This window comes from Xenopus tropicalis, chromosome 5 (genome assembly GCF_000004195.4).
Source record: "Xenopus tropicalis strain Nigerian chromosome 5, UCB_Xtro_10.0, whole genome shotgun sequence".
Lineage (NCBI taxonomy): Eukaryota > Metazoa > Chordata > Amphibia > Anura > Pipidae > Xenopus > Xenopus tropicalis.
In genome coordinates this window covers 18,200,538-18,217,504 of record NC_030681.2, presented here as the reverse complement: position 1 = coordinate 18,217,504, position 16,967 = coordinate 18,200,538, and the positions used below count along the sequence as shown (strand labels likewise).

Sequence of the window (16,967 nt, the reverse complement as noted above, 5' to 3'; positions counted from 1 at the left end):
CTGTTGGGAGAGGCGAGAATCAGTGGACCAATGCAGTCCTCATCTGATGATACTTTTAGACCTCCTTGATAGATTTCTGCCCAACCCTCAGCCAATATGCTGCCAAGCGAGCGGATCTTCTCCCGATATTCCTACCTATGGGTGGGCGATATCGGGCTAAGTCAGGCTAATTTGGTTGTTTGACCCTGGGGCCAAACGATCGAATTTGAACGACGGTTATAGGCGCAGTCGGTTCGGGGGACCGCATCAACGAGCTGATGCTGTCCCCGATCTGACTAAATTTTTAAACCTGCCCGATCGATATCTGCCCAATTTTAGGCCAGATATCGGTCGGGCAGGCCCGTCGTTATTGCCCATTTACGTCTCGATAAGCTGCCGAGGACCAGAAGGCTATCTGTATTTGGTAATTTTCAACCAGAAAACGGATTGGAAACGAAAATTTTGTGATTTTTTTCGTCGCTGTTGCGATTGTTTTGTATTTGTCGCGACTTTTTCGGTGCCGTTGCAACTTTATCGTAGTTTGCACGATTATTTCATTGCCGTCTCGACGAAAAAGTCGCGGAAAATATACGATAAAGTCGTAACGGCGACAAAAAAGTTGCGCAAAATACGAAATAATTGCGGCCCTGACAAAAAAACGCAAAAATACTGATCATTACGAAAATGCATTCGGACGCTTTCAGACGTTCGTGGATTAGTAAATGTGCCCCATAGTCTCAAGCAGCTAGGTTATCCAATCTGTAATTTACTTACTATCTATTGTATGAATCCCAGTATCCTCTTCTGGAAAGCATGAATGATGCAGATGGAGGGATACAAGTTTTTTCTCTTTTCCTAGACTTTGGCGCTGGTAGGGTTAATGGCCGGCTCGGAGGCCACTCCTGCAGCGACATTAAGACACACCATGCTTCTCTTTTCCACCAAGCTACATGCTCAGTGCAAAGAAAAATAATCTGGTTCTCCAAGTGCTTAGGGAGCGAAATGGTGAATGATTGACTAGCTCCTATGCTCACCTTAATACAGTTTTTAACATCTGTTGCACATAAAATCTTTATGCTCCCAAGACCTTAAGCCGTGAGTTATTGCCTTTCCACTGTCACGTCTTTGGACAGATTAGCCCCGGTGCTGTGGTGCACTAAGAACCTCCTATCCACAAAAAGATACTGTGTGCCAAGGGGAGGCCCCCACAGCCCGTACCCTGAATTAATGAAGCTTTTGCTTTTTATCTGGCTGCTCAGGGAAATACAAAAGGCTCCCACGTGTTCCTGCTATTCTGGAAAATGAATGGCTTTGTCAGAGATACCTGGACTCCTGTATTTTTCTTAGCCTTTCCACTAATGCCTGCAAATCCTCCTGCTTGGCAACGGGGAGGAAACAGGCCGACGTTACACAATGCGAGGGTGTTTCGGCAAAGGGGGAATGTTTACCCCAAATGTTTTCATTTTACTGGAAAAAAAAAAAAGAAATCCAGCAGCTAATAGCGCAAATCCATCACCGTTTTATAAACTGCTATGGAGAAAAAAAAATGGGCATTCCAAGTGAGTGACTCCAGTGGGGAATTCTTACTTGTAGCTAAGTGTCTGCGAAAGACACAAAAGAGCTATTAAAGCCAGCAATATGGCTCCCATTGTGTGCCTTTTAATGGTGCTCCAAGGCAAGGCTTGGAACTAAGGCCGCGCTTCATTTTATGATCGAGCAACTTTTCAGGAATGGCTGCCGCTCTCCGGAATAAGATATTAAAATATGACATCTGTTAGAATTGTTCCGTATTACCGTAGTGCTCATAAAGTAGCTGTTTCTGCTTTAAATGGCTGCCAGTCTCTTTCATTTTTCACCTAATCCATAGTGCTGAACTGAATTCAAACCCTTAGGGGGTTATGTAATAAAAGACACTAACGGGCATATTTATTATAGTGTGTAAACCAACATCACCGATGATGTTGCCCATCGCAACCAATCAGAACTTTGATTTTGTTTTCTAACTGGTAGGTGACCAGTAAAATCAAATTACTTGTTGGTTGCTATGGGTAACATCACCGGTGACGTTGGCTTACATACTATAAGCGTGAAGACACACGGAGCTACTAGTAGCAGCTACTTTTTCACGGCTACTAAATGCCAGAAAATACCCTGCCATACACAATACTGAGAATTGCCTCTGCTAAAACATATGTATGTTCATTTATCAGTAAATGATCAGCATTGTCTGTTTTAGTAGCCATGACTAATAGCTGCTACTAGTAGCTCCATGTGTCTTCACCCTAATATATATGCCCCTTAGTTCGCTCTGGCTCAATAATCCTTAGCAACCAATCAGAAGGAAGCATTTGCTGGTCACTTGTTTATAAGCAAATATCTTATTGGTTGCTATGAGTTAGTGATCCTGGGCAAACTTAGTGCCTTTTATTACATATGGGAGTGTAAGTGACTTTAAAAGCACTGGCATTTCAAAATGATGCAACTTTTTGGGGAGGGGGGGATCAACTTAGCATATATTGAGTATACTTTACTTTAGGAGCTACTAGTAGCAGCTACTTGTCACGGCTACTAAAATAGACAATGCTGATCATTTACTGATAATTGTCTCTGGAAGGGTATTTTCTGGAGTTTAGTAGCTGTGACAAGTAGCTGCAACTAGTAGCTCCGTGTGTATTCAGCCTTACATGGCACTGCCCTTTGCTATAACAACCAATTACCATTTAATGGACCAAGACAGATACCAGTCTGGTTGATTATGGTTAGTGGATGGGATAAAAGGGCTTATTTACATTTGCAAGTACAGCAAGCAAAGTTCAATTTGGATCACAATCGCCATGATTTTTCCCCATAATGCAGTGTTTTCCTAGAATTTCAGCTTCACTGAGGCCGCAGGAGAGCAATGCACTTGACACAGTTGCATCTGATTCACCAAAATTCATGCAATTACATACGCATTTTATAACACGGACATAATTGCTCAAGTCCATCTGGCATCATTTCCACTGTTCAGTTTGCACGTGACATCTGCACTAATTGCCACTGGGTGCGAAGGGATCCCTTGAGTCTGGAGTTGGCGGTAGCTCCATGGTTTCCCTGCGTCAAAAGGGGCAGCAGCACTTTAATGGGAATGGAAGGCAGGAAGGACTGAGCACAACTATACGGAAGTGTAAGAGTGCAATTTGATGCAAATACCTTTAATGAAAGGGGTTTAACATGCAACTGACTGCAGGGAAAGTGGGGGAACACAACTGCACTTGCGGACACTTTAATAAGCCCTAAAATTCCTGTTAGTTTGGTGTCAGTGGGTATAATTTGTCCTAGTGCTGTAAGCAGTCTATTCTCTTCCTTCTGCTGCATGAGTTGCCCTTGTAGATCTGCAGAGGAGAATTCCGGGTAACCATTTGGTGACTAAAGCAGAACTGACAATGTCTGTGGCTATACTGACCCTGTGCCACCTTCTTAGATGACCCTAAGTAAGGGAAAAGTTAGCAAAAATTGCAGCATTTGCATAATTCTGTGTTTCGTTTTCCATTCCAACTGGATTTAATATCTATAATTTAAACTGTTTTTATGGAAGGGTTTTATTTTACTACAGTAACAAGTCACGGTTGTGGTTGAATAAAGCACGGGGAGCCAAGGGACTCCCAGCAGTCTGGTTAGTGAGCATTCACCATGTTTTATTCATACATTTCTCATTTGGGAAAAACTCTTGATTAGGAAGACGATTACTATTGTGGTATAGCTTTTAATACCCCCTTAATTAAAAACCAAAGGAAGGAAGTACCAGTCCTTGCGTTCTCCTAACCTGGTAGATTGGGTTGCACGCGTTTCTCCTCTATAAAAGCACAAATGAAGCCGACTATGTCGAGAGACCATAATGATATCCAGGGCAAGTGGTTTCTAGGAACTTTATACAAAGATCTGTATAAGGCTAAGCAGGCCCAGTGTTCTATTTCACAGAAACAAAGTCTGAAATCAAATGTGGATTTGTTATTCATATAGAAAAAGGGAGGGAGAACCCTAAAGCTTTTCATACAGCACAGATCACAGTATTTGACATTCCTCAAAAATCAAGTTTGTTTGCCCATCTCATGATTTTTATAACGCATTGCATTAAACCTGGCTGCTAATCATCTGACAGATTTATTTTGTTAAGGAAAGTGAATGGGGATAGGGCTGCTTTGCATTTAGCTGTCAGCAAAGGGACTTTGTGCTTCTCGGCACTCGGATGGTGGATCCAGATTTTTTCTACTCATTTGATGTTCTCCTGGTGGGATGGAATTATGGACCCCCTTTACCTCTGCAGTATTAGTCATGGACTTACCTCCACGTAGCATCTGTATAGTTGCCACCTGGCCAGTAAACTACAAGCCGGGCTGGTATAACAAATTTACTGCCAATGTTGCCAGTAAATTTGTAATAAGAAATCAATCCCCCCATCCTATCTCTAATTAACACCTTTCTAGCTCCCACATTCTCAACAAAACTCCTGCAGACTCAATGCTGACTGTACAAGCCTGCCCACTTGTGTCATAACTCCACCCATCTATGTCATAGCCCCACCTGTCTACATCATGACCCGCCTCCCACCCCAGCCAGTATATTCTTAATCAAAAGGTGGCAACCCTAGTCCCATTGGATTAATGATAGTGGGAATATAATGTTGCGCACAGGGCACAGATTGTACTGTAGGTCTTGTAATCATTAGCAACCAATGAATACTAGCTATTGATTGGTAGCTATGGGTTGCAAGACCTAAAACTGCTTTTTATGTAAGTCTCTATGTTCAGTGAATCCACCCATTTATTGTACAGCAATACCGTGATAATAATAATAATGATAATAAAGCAAGCTTTGAGGTTATTTTTGCCCCAATATGTCAGTGCTGAAATCTTAGACAATCCTTCATTCTTTTTGATCAGTTTGTACCCCAGTGGAGCTTACCATGGAAGTCACTATCATATTCACACTATACACATAACCACAAACCATACACAAACCAGGGTCAGTTTCATCACAAGCCTACTAATCTATGTATGCTTTTGGGATGTGTCAGGAATACTGAAGTACCCAGAGTTAATCCATACAGACACAGGAGCATAAACTCCTTGCAGTTAGTACCCTGGTCAGACCCCAGTGCTATCTACTGAGCCACTATGCTGCCTATTGTGTGTAAAGTGTTTTTCCAAAATGGGGGGTAGAATTTACTGCACACTTACCAGAACTCACCACTGCCATCTCACTTCCGTCCGCTCCCCCATCCCCTAACATCAGGGAATTAGCAGTTGGAAATGCTGTTGCCTTGTTCCCTTATGTGCCTCACAAGCTGTAATGAAGTTCCTGGTGATCAGGGGGTTTGTGTTTTGTGGGGAGCAAGAGGAAGCCATTGACCAAGATTGTTGGGGGTTGAAGCTGCCCGGGATCCAAGCTCTTCAGTTGTTGAAAGCTACACAGCTTCTAGGATGGAGGTATAATGGAGGTATAATTTTGAGGATATTCTAAAACCTTTTTCTACTGGGATTCTCTTTGTTTGTTTTTATGCGTTTTGAATGAAGCCATAAATAATAAATCTATAAATTCCAGCACATTTGTAGGGGCGATGCTGAGATTCATAGTCTTATAGTATTCAGTGCACTGCACTTTGGACCTGAAAAATTAATAATAAAATTATTTTTTTTACAAAGCATTAATTTATAATTTGCTCATTTACCCTAGGTTCTACCTCTGAGACAAAAGGCTCAGAGGCAAATCCCCTGATACAGACAATAATTTTCCCGATAAGTCCTGGACAAGAGTTAATAGGGCTGTTGGACTTGGCAGCAGCTGCCAGACATTATGAATATGATTGCAAAACCCAGTGGGTAAATGAGACACAAATCCAACTATCTGTGGGAAATAAAAGCCGAAAACTTGCCTCCTCAGCAGAATGGAAGCAGATAGGCATCACAAACTGATTAGCAGCGCCCAGTACTGTAAGGCCCCATTGTGTTCCGACAAAGGCTCGGGCCTCCTGCACAAAGTGTTACGTTGGTTCATTCCTTCCCTTGATTAGAATTCCATGCAGTTTAAGCGCAACCTTCGCTTGAACGTTCCGTAATAAGCCTCAGAAGGACACATTAATGGGCCTGGATAAACACAGCGTGGGAGTGTTGTCAAGGCCCATGCTTTGTGCAAAATGATGATTTTAGCATAACACTGGACACGGTGATTCTAATAGAGCAATAAATAGCCAACGCATTCCACAGCAGAGCAATAATTGCTACCAGACGTGCATGCTGTACAGTACGCGTTTCACTAATAGCACTGTGGTCCCATGTAGAGGCCTGTAGTCAAGCTAGGTCACTGGGTTTTATGTAAGCTAAACACTGAAAGGCCAGAATAATACCAGGTTGGTGTCTTTAGGGAGTATGAGCGGTTATGGGACCTTAACTTTTTGCTGGAAGATATATAGTAACAGTGGAGGAACTAGATTGCTATAAAAAATATATATTTTTGAAAATATTGTGTTTAACACCTGAGGTAAAGATGTTGCAAACAGTAAAGACCATTACTAAAGCTGTCCATATACATTCTGATAACATTTTCTATACATGAATGCCGGCCTGATCATGTTGGTTGGTTGGTTTGTTTGCTGATAATGGAGAACTGAAAATTTCATCTGTCTGCACACCCTGTTGAACAGTGTGTTGGCAGACTAGAAAGTATAGAGAACCTGCAGGTCCTGCTGTATAGATCATTTGTGCCTGAGGCCCTAACACACAGAACAAACTAATGGTGCAAATATCATGTATAGCCCATCACATGTTATATGAGTCTGTTTGGCCTGTGCACTGATTGGAGGGTGCCGTATGGGTTCTTCCACTGTATAGCTACCTTAGTGTTTAGTCCTTTAGACTATGTGACCTCTCAGATTTTTACAGAGTCTTTATAATTTGGTTGCAAACGAATCTATAAGTGTGTGTGGGTTGCTGCGCCTGGCCATAGTAAGAATATGTATAGATCTTTTTAGTTGGTCTAAGTAGCGGCCTTGTATATAGTGGGGGGCCCACAGAGCTGCATCTGTTGGTAACCAACTAAGATGGCAGTAAGATGCAGCTTTTCAGTTTACATGATTTAAGGTCAGACTTACAGTATAAAGGTGGACATAACGCTGGCAGATTCAAGCTGCTAGTGTAGCCCCTTCAGACCAAGTCAGCAGCTATCTGCCTATATATGGGGCCCATTGGCGGGCCTGTCTGTCCATATTTAAAAATCCTATCTGAATGAGTACCCCATGGGTTTGTTGCTGCAGTCCTTGCACTTTCATCACTATGACCCAATCATCCCCTGCACTTTTTCATGTGGAGCAGGTTGAGGACACACAACAGTGGCTTTTTGCTGCCCCTGGTAACTCATGGCAGGTAATGATGACAATGTCACAATGTACTTGTATCTAGCCTTAAAAGGCTGACATTTGAAGGGTATATACAGAAGAAAAATGAAAAGTCCCAGGGCCCTCCGTCCCTATAGCACCCCTCTACTTGTTGCAGTTACTCACTGCCTGTCCATATACTGTATTTCTCATTGCAATCTATCACCATCAACATCTACATTCAGACTATTCTTGCCCAGAAACCAGTATAGTAGGTGTATGAGCTCAAGTGATTTCTACTTGAAAACGGCCCATCAGCCAATCCTTCTGCTACAGGACGGAGGTTTTTACCAATGCACAGGTGCACGAGGGCCAAGTCACATTCAGAGACCCATTAAATTCTGTTTGTTCTACTGGGCCTGTCTTGGAGTAAGTCGTGTGTAAAATATACAGCTACAGCAAAGCTTCCAACTGCATGATCACTGGCCTGGTATTTCTTAATATGCAGGTTACTGTAGTTTACAGAAGGATAATGGAGTGGTCTGCAGCCCACCTTCCTTGTAGCACTTTTTGTAATTACAAATAACTTTAAAACCACTGAAAATGTGTAATCATTGTATATTGAAAAGTTTCTTAGAATGAGGCAGAAAACGATTTCTGGGTGGAGATCCCCTATAATGTTAAACGGAAATAAAATGTAGCCGTGCCCTTGCCATGTTCTTACATGTATTTGTGTTGATATAGAGCTTTTCCCCATCACTAGTTTCCTCCTCTAATTAACATTTCTTCCTGCCCATCTGCTTTAATACATTAAGGACGTCACATGTGTCTCGTAGTATTGACATTGCGCTAAATGACTTATCTCTCCTCACCCATAACGAGGCTAATGTGACCGCTCTGGCCTCAGAGCCACACTGGACCCATTGTATCCACATCTGGGGCAGGAAATCTCTGACCTGCTCATTTGCTAATTTTCCCCTTTTAGCTCTCTTAGCCCTAATTCTTTACAACTTTCTAACTTCCTTTTTTATTACAAAATCCCCCTTCTTCAATCCCCCCCCCCCCCACCACCACCACCCCAGGCTCATTTTCTTCAAAGGGGAACTAATCACCAGTATAATTATTATTTTTTTTTTTTTTACATACGCCTAGAGTATGCACCTTTGGCGTAGCCTTTAAATGACGCAGTGAAGTGTAACTGGATGGGTTGCGTTCATGGCATTTAATATAATGTGCAGCCTAGCAACTTGCATTCATTATATGGATCCCTGATATTTCACATGATCTGAGGCACAGTGCATATATTCATATATTTTGTTTTTTTCCCTAAAAGCAACTGTTATTAGAATTTCCTTTTTCATTCTGTGGGGTAACTGCAGTGTTCCCAGGAATTACAGCTGTTATTGTAGAACAGTTGCCATTGAAGGACAGGGTGTACAGCCTGGTCTTACCAAGGCTGGAGATATAGGATCCACTGTAGGTCAGATTGTAACTGCATATAGTATAAATAAATCTAAAGCAACTGGACTTGTTTGGTAATCATTGAAGACGTTTCACTACTCATCCGAGCAGCTTCTTCAGTTCAACTGACTGGTATGGGAAGTCCTCAGCATATATACTCTTCCACTAATCCAATATATATATGCTGAGGACTTCCCATACCAGTCAGTTGAACTGAAGAAGCTGCTCGGATGAGTAGTGAAACGTCTTCAATGATTACCAAACAAGTCCAGTTGCTTTAGATTTATTTATACTAGATATACCATGACCTGGATGAATGAAAATCTTCATAGACATATTGTAACTGCAGTTGTCTATGGGGCTACAGCGACCATTATCAGACAAGGCTGTAACTACAGTAGTCTCTGGAGGTACAGCTGCCATTTTAGGACAGGTTGTAACTACAGTGGACTCTGGAAATATAGTGTCCATTGTAGAATAAGACTAATTACAGTGCTCTATGGAGGTACAGCTGCCATTGTAGGACAGACTGTGGTCTTTAGAGGTAGAGCTGCAATTGTAGGACCTGGCTTCAACTGCAGTGGTCATTGGATATATAGGTGCCCATTGTAGGACAGACTGTGGTCTTTAGGGTGAAGACACACAGAGCTACTTAGTAGCAGCTACTTGTCACAGTATTAAATGCTAGAAAATCCCCTGCCATAGAGAATACTGAGAATTGCCTCTGCTAAAACATATGTAGAGACAGTTCTCAGTAAATGATCAGCATTGTTTATTTTTGTAGCCATGACAAGTAGCTGCTACTAGTAGCTTGGTGTGTTTTCACCCCACTGCAGTGGTCTCTGGAGATAAATTGACTATTGTAGGACAGGCTGTGGTCTCAGGAGGTACAGCTGCCATCATAGGATCAGGTTGTAACTGCAGTTGTCTCTAAAGATATAACGACCATTGTTGAACAAGGCTGAAAGTAGAGTAATCTCTGGAGGTATAGTGACCATTGCTGGAGAGGCTTGAGGTTTCTAGTGGTACAGCTGCCATTGTAGGCTCAGGCTGTAACTAGATATAGCTGCCACTGTAGGGAAGGCTGTGGTCTCAAAAGGTAGAGCTACAATATCAATATTAGACCAGGCGATTCCGTTGCAATACCCCCATATCACTGGCCACCTCAATAAAGACTACCTTGGACAAACCCCCTTACAGACATAATTTCCTGTTGTTTTGGAATACCAGATTATACACCTAACACTTGTTAGTGGTGCTGGAAATAATCTGATTATTTCTAGTTGCTACTGTATTATGGAAAAATACCACAAAAGCTGTGTGGGCATATGGTGTATTTATTTTTTTGCTGTTTACCAAGACACATGTGTGGGTAACCCACCCTGGGCTCTGACATAAAAACGTTGTAGTCATCTGAAAGTTGTTTTCCTTTTTTTATATGGTTTTCTGTTTGCATTAGGTGAGAAATTCCTCCACGCTCCTCTTCAGCACGCTGATTACACGAATATTTGGCGTAAAAAGAGGAAAAGATGAGCGATCCAAGAAAAATAGGTAAGCACCTCTTGAAACGAACATGGCTTGTGAAAAACAACGTCCGGGCCAACACCAATACGGCATCGTTGCTTGCTTTCAGGGATTTATCTGCTGCCTAATGTTACAGAAAAACATTTCTACTTGTTTCTGCTGCCTTCATCCCCCCCGAGCTAGGAATCTGGCCTGGAACTCTAATCTGCTGCTTCAATCACCAACCCCTCTAAATGCAATAAAATAAAAAAAGTGGCCAAGCATATGATATTAATCATGCTTAATGACACCGGTCTGCAGAATTCTTGGCAGCTGATCAGATTGGAGCAAATCTAGTTCTAAAATAAAGCCTCGGTTTCAGGGCAGCGTAGCACATTTAATGGAAAATATACCTTGTTTCGCAGTGAGGTTTGCATTGCCTTTGATTTTTTAATTTCAATAAAACAAGTGGGTGGAGGCTCTGCTGCAAAGAAAGCCATGTGGAGCTGCATATTTGGTATATTGATAACATAGTATTTTTCCCAACAAGATAAAATATGACATTTAAAGACTAAGGAACCTTGTGTCTCAACCCTTTCTCCTTGTAGATTGTAAGCTCTTTTGGGCAGGGCTCTCTTCACCTCTTGTATCGGTTATTGATTGCTTTATATGTTACTCTGTATGTCCAGTGTATGAAACCCACTTATTGTACAGCACTGCGGAATATGTTGGCGCTTTATAAATAAATGTTAATAATAATAATAATAATAATAAGGAAGCATCGGTGTATAAATGTTTTATTTAAAAAGAAACGTGAGTGGTATCCCAATAAATGACTGAAGCACCTATGATCAATGTGAGACCAAGCAGAGATTAACTAAATCAATATACACAAGTGTGGGTCTTTCTGGATCGACCAGTGACCTTACCTATGCATGGAAATTTGTTCTTGGTCAGTCTGGTTTTCAGGCATGGTAAGCATAGCTCCCTTTAGGCAGGTTAGAGCAGTGTTGGTTGATTTCTTTCAGTTCAAGTTCCTCTTGGACAGGGATCCCCAAACTTTCTTACTCGTGAGCCACAGTCAAATGTAAAAAGACTTGAGGAGCAACACAAGCACCATAAAAGTTCATGGAGGTGCCAAATAAGGGCTAAGTTTGGCTATTAGGGGCCTCTATGCACCCTATCAGCTTACAGGGGGCTTTATTTGGTAGGAAATCTTGTTTTTATTCAACCAAAACTTGCCCCCAAGTCAGGAATTCAAAATAACTACCTGGTTTGGGGGCACTGAGAGCAACATCCAAGGGGTTGGTGAGCAACATATTGCCCCCGAGCCACTGGCTGGGGATCACTGCTGTTGGAGTTCCCCTTAAAGTAGTACTTAAACTTATCAAAGAAGTAAGGAAAAAAGCCTATGTATTATGTTTTGGGCATTACTAGCCCAGGGTGATCAAAGCCCTTTATCAGAGAAAATCTGGCCTCTGAAGATGCCTCCAGTAGCCCCCCATCATCTTCTGAGCAGTAAATAATCTGCTGTCAGTTGCCTGTTGCTCACAGTATAAATATAAAAGTTGCAATACAAGGCTAATTAGTAATTAATTCAGAGTCACAAAAAACAAAGCATTTCAAATTAGAATTTAATAATTAGCCTGTTAACTTCTTTCTCTGCTGACGATGTCTAATCTTAGCTTCTCAACAACAGCCTAGAGCACACTGAGCATGTGCAGGGCCACTGACACATAAAAGGTGCAAATAACTGGCACACAAGGGCAATTCCAAGTAGGGAAATCCATTGAGCCTCATATTGTGTCAAATACAACTTTTCATGGGTGTGGCCTTCAGGCCTCTCAATGAGGAGCTCCACTCCCCCAAACATTGTATCTGACACAATAAACGCAGGAGTTCTCCCTACTTGTAATTTGCTGTTTATTTGTTCTTTTTAAGATATTCAGGCCCACCCTACTGGGGGTCACTCTAGTAGTTGATAACCACTGGATTAGAGAATGGCAGTATGACAACTGTACACCTTCTGGTTTGTAAAAGGCAGTTGGTGGTGCTTTTATGCTGTATTCTACGTGACTACAAAAAACATAAACATTATGCACCGTAGGTCAAGTTTAAGAAGAAGGCAGTATCCACCTTTTTTTTAGAATTGTGTTTAATAAAGCTGATTTTAAAATATTGTGGTAACAGCCTACTCATTTGGGTTGTGTGAGAAGGCCTTGTAGACTCTTAAACACACAGCTCCTTAGTCACAAAATCCCTTTAGTAAATCGTAGGCCTCTTTATAATAAGTCCGACTTGGAAAATTCTTGGAAAATTTCAGGAATTATTTGCCTAACGATGTAATTAGAAGACCCGTTTGATGAGGTCTGTGAGCAGATCAAGTTTATGGTACAAAGTTCTTACAAAATTTCGACTGCAATTTGAAATCTCCATAGTAAGGTAGGCTGCAGCCCTGCTTCCTCGGATAAATGTTAATATAACGCAGGCTGCCAGATGAAACAGGTTTGAGGACACCCACCAATAATCTTAGAGGAAACCAGATACCGGCAGGTTCTTGAATGAAGTATTCTTTTGATAACAAGAATTCATTGAACTTGACTTAAGACTTCTTCATGAAACAGAATCCAAGAAAACCATTTCTGACCATGAAAGCACTGAGTGTACAAGTTAAACATCTTACAGTATTTATGTAGTGATATTTATTTTATTCCGGGTCAGGAATTTTACTATGGAAAGTCAATACATGCGTATGTATATGTGAAAAACCCGAGCTAATTAGTAGTGTGTGTAGAGAGGAGGTCATGGTTTGTGCGAACCCATGAAGTTAGATTTAGGCTTGGAATTTATATAGATAAACAGATGGAATGATACCTGGAATCTGGTCTCAATTTGTCGTTACCTGGCCGTTACCGTGTGTATGCTTCCAAAGAGTCCAGTTTCATCCATAAAATATAAAGGGACATGCCAAAATGTATTACTGTCTCTTTTACCCCACATTTCCTGGTAGGAGGGCTAATGTATGTGAAAGAAAACAGTTTAGTAAATGTAACCATACTTAGACAAAGGAGCATGTTTAGTGAATGGCGATAATAGAGTTCACCGGAGTGGAATTCCCTAGATTGCTGTTTAGTTGTATAGGATATTCAAGGGCATGTTAATCAGAGGGTGGTGCAAATGGAAAACTCTTTTTTTCGACCTTTGAAAATAGACCATAGTCTTGTAAAATGGAAAGGGCTGTTGATACCCTTATATTTTCCTGCAGAATTGTATTAAGTATAAGGTAATATCTGTGCTGACATAGTACCACAAGAAAAGAGGAGAGCACCTTCACGCAGATGAACTGCTTCAGCCTTTATTCAAACCACAGCACACCCGCTGTGGTTTGAATAAAGGCTGAAGCAGTTCATCTGCGTGAAGGTGCTCTCCTCTTTTCTTGTGATATTCCAAAAAGCCAAGCGGTGGGCTATTGGGGATTGACGCATCGTGCCGTGTGAGCAGTAAGTCTGAGCGTGTATATATTCAATTATCTGTGCTGACATAGTGTTATGGTTGTACCTGTGGATTTATTCTTCTATGTAGAGCCCTATTCTTGACCATATTCAGTTGGCAATGCCCCAATGATATTTTCACATCCCGTGAGCTCAGACCCGGGTCAATGCCGAAGGGTGCCCAAGGCTAGCCCCCCAACACGACCAGCCCTTAACCCAATCCACCTCCCTGCCAATCTCTCCTTGGCCTCTCGCTCTACTTGCCCATTCTCCCACTCAACAACTCTTCCTCTCTTCAGTCGCAACTCTTCCAAGCCAGATTTAAGGAAGCAGATCTATATGCCTAGGTAGCAACCCCTTGTTGTGGTGGCCTAGACATTTGCCTCTTTTGCCTGCCCCTAGCTCCAGCCCTGCCTGAGCTGTTTAAGTTTTTTTTGAATATGTCATGTTTCTATTCTCTGTGTTGCTCCCTCTCACTCAAGTCTCCACCAATGTGTTATCTATGTTCGCCTGTCTCCCTTGGTGTTTGTTTAGAATAGTAACTTTCCTGGGCGGTAAAAGGCAAAAAGACCATATAAAGACAAGGCTGAGCTCTGCTTTGGTAAAGGTGTCAATGGAAACATCAGAAGATCAAATGGAGAACTATAGAGTGTAAAACTAAAAAAGTATGTGTGCCCAGTTCTAGTAATCCATAGCAACCAAGTTGCATTAATCATTTTCTGGTCTTAAGCTGGTTATTTTAGCTTTGTACAGTTGTTATGGGTTCCTGGGCTTACATCTTTCCTTTATTATAGGAGGCGCAGAAAATGCTTCATTGTACAGGTCAAATTGGGCTGATCCAACCATTAGGCCATCCTAATGCAGGTCTATCCAGACTGGTCTGAACAAGACCACATCAACATTTAAATGAGGTCCTTGCCTTGTGGAATTTTTTAAACCTGTTTTTCTTAAATCCAGATATCTCTTGGGCAGGCCATATAGGGGCCCATATAAGGTTTAATATGCTGCTGACCCTGTTTGGAGGGGCCGAGTAGGGTATGCAGCAGAGTAGCAGGGGACGTTTGGCAACAGACAGGATAGCTGGGAAGAATTCGAGATCTATACTGCTGGCTGGCAGTTACAATGAAAAAAATAGTTTGTTGCAAGGTGGCAGTTTGTTTAATAATAAAGAAGCGAGAGGGATGGTAGCATGAAAAAGGAAATAGTAAAGGAAAGGAATTATTGCCTATACAGTCAATCTGCAATCATAGCTACCCTAATATATTTAGTACAGTTATAAAGAAGGGCCGACTCCTGTCCCAGATGAGCCTGAACCAATCACAGGGATTCATTTTATTAAATTAAACGCAGTGACGTTTTTGGAGTGTAAAACATTAACTTACAATTGCTCATATATGAAGCCAGTGCAATGTGCAAGATTTGTGTGCCGTCTGTTAACCCACAATGCAGTGTTATTGCCCAGAATTCCACTGTGATTGCAGGTGCCATAAACACAACTTGCTCGTGCCTTAAACATACATGTGACATATTAATATGGGAACATTGGTAAGTCACATGCAAGTTGTATTTAGATTCCGTGATTATGGGTGCTGTTTATGATGTGGCAATGTTTAAGGTGCTGGAATCGGTGTTAGTTGAAGGCAGTTTCGTGTGTAGGTGCAACACCTGAAGAATCCAGGGACCCTATGACATAGGGGGCCTCGAGAAGCAAAACAAGATTTGTGGCTTGTGAGGGGGCAGGACATGTGGGGAAGTAGGCATAGTTTGGGTGGATCGTTAGTGGGGTTTTTGGTACAATGGGTGTGCTTGGGGCAAATCAGGGGCATTACCATGAATGTGCAGGGATTTGTTTCCGCGTTATGGTACCATTCTACTTGTTTGCAGGGCCCAACACCCAATGAGTCCAGGTGGTTTATGAGCTAATAATTGGAGGCAGGAACCTGCTAACTTAGTGGTATGGGACTCCATAATTACAGATGGTGGCCTTAAGTAGCCAGTTGAGGAATTATTTGGATATATTTACCCCCAGGCTTTTGTTAGGATTTCTCATTTTGAGCAACATGGCTTTGTTGGTAAATCATTGTATCTCGCTATGATGGTTACATGTCTGTAATGGCTTAGCAATGTTGGGAGTCTTTTCTCTGAAATATTCATTTCCAATGGTTGCTGCAGTTCTCCTTCTTAAAGTTGCCCCTTCAGCACTTCCTGTAGTGACATCACTTGCCTCATTGACCCACACATTCAGTGGCATAACTTGGGGTTTACTGGGCCACCCCCCTACCTAGACTTTAGGAATAAGATACCGATATCTTTCAGAAAGATGTATTGAAACTGCTTTCAGTGCCCTTGTGATACTTCATACCTCATGAACCTAGCAGTTGCAGGATTGCCGACATCACCGGCGATGTTGTCCATAGCAACCATAAAGATCTTTGCATTTGTTTTATAACTTGCAGGTGACCATTAAATTCAAATTGGTGGTTGGTTACTGTAATAAATTTGCTCTTTCTCTATGGCTATGCCCACGCACATTTTGATTGGTTGCTCTTGAGAGGAGCTAATATTTTGTGGATTGTTTGGTAAACTACAGCATTCAAGCCAATATGATCTTTCTGAGACTGTTGCTGGAATAAACCACCCATATTGCTTTTTGGGGGAAGCATTTTTTTTCCAGAAAGGGTCATTTTTCAAAATGTTGGTGTTTTCCTTGTTTGGTTACTTCAGAAAAGGTACCCTATGTGCCATTATGGAAAGACTTTTTGATATCTACATCTAGGTATTCTAGAATCCTGCTTTTGCTTCTTCCCTAAGGGCGAAGACACACAGAGCTACTAGTAGCAGCTACTTGTCACGGCTACTAAAATAGGCAATTTTAGGGCCTATTAAATTTTTTGGTTCCGTGCACCCATTTTTAAGGGAGTGCAGCTTTCATAAAATTTCTCTCCCTCCCTCTCTCTCTCTATGTATGTATGTATGTATGTATGTATGTATGTATGTATGTATGTATGTTTGTGTGTATTGCTCAGGACCTGGGGTTTTCCCGATAAGGGATCTTTCCTTAATTTGGATCTCCATACCTTAAGTCTGCTAAAAATCATTTAAATATTGAATAAACCCAATAGGATTGTTTTGTCTCCAATAAGGATTAATTATATCTTAGTTAGGATCAAGTACAGGTACTG

At 41.6% G+C, this 16,967-nt stretch overlaps 1 protein-coding gene across 3 annotated transcripts in view; it reads left to right on the top strand.

Annotated features, from left to right (window-relative positions):
- Positions 1-16,967, top strand: part of thada (THADA, armadillo repeat containing) — a 283,459-nt gene that overhangs the window by 91,985 nt on the left and 174,507 nt on the right. For all 3 annotated transcript variants that reach the window (XM_002932394.5, XM_012963890.3, XM_031901873.1), the window contains exon 26: positions 10,251-10,342. In XM_002932394.5, the coding sequence (XP_002932440.2) occupies positions 10,251-10,342 (92 nt within the window). The remainder of the gene's footprint in view (positions 1-10,250; positions 10,343-16,967) is intronic.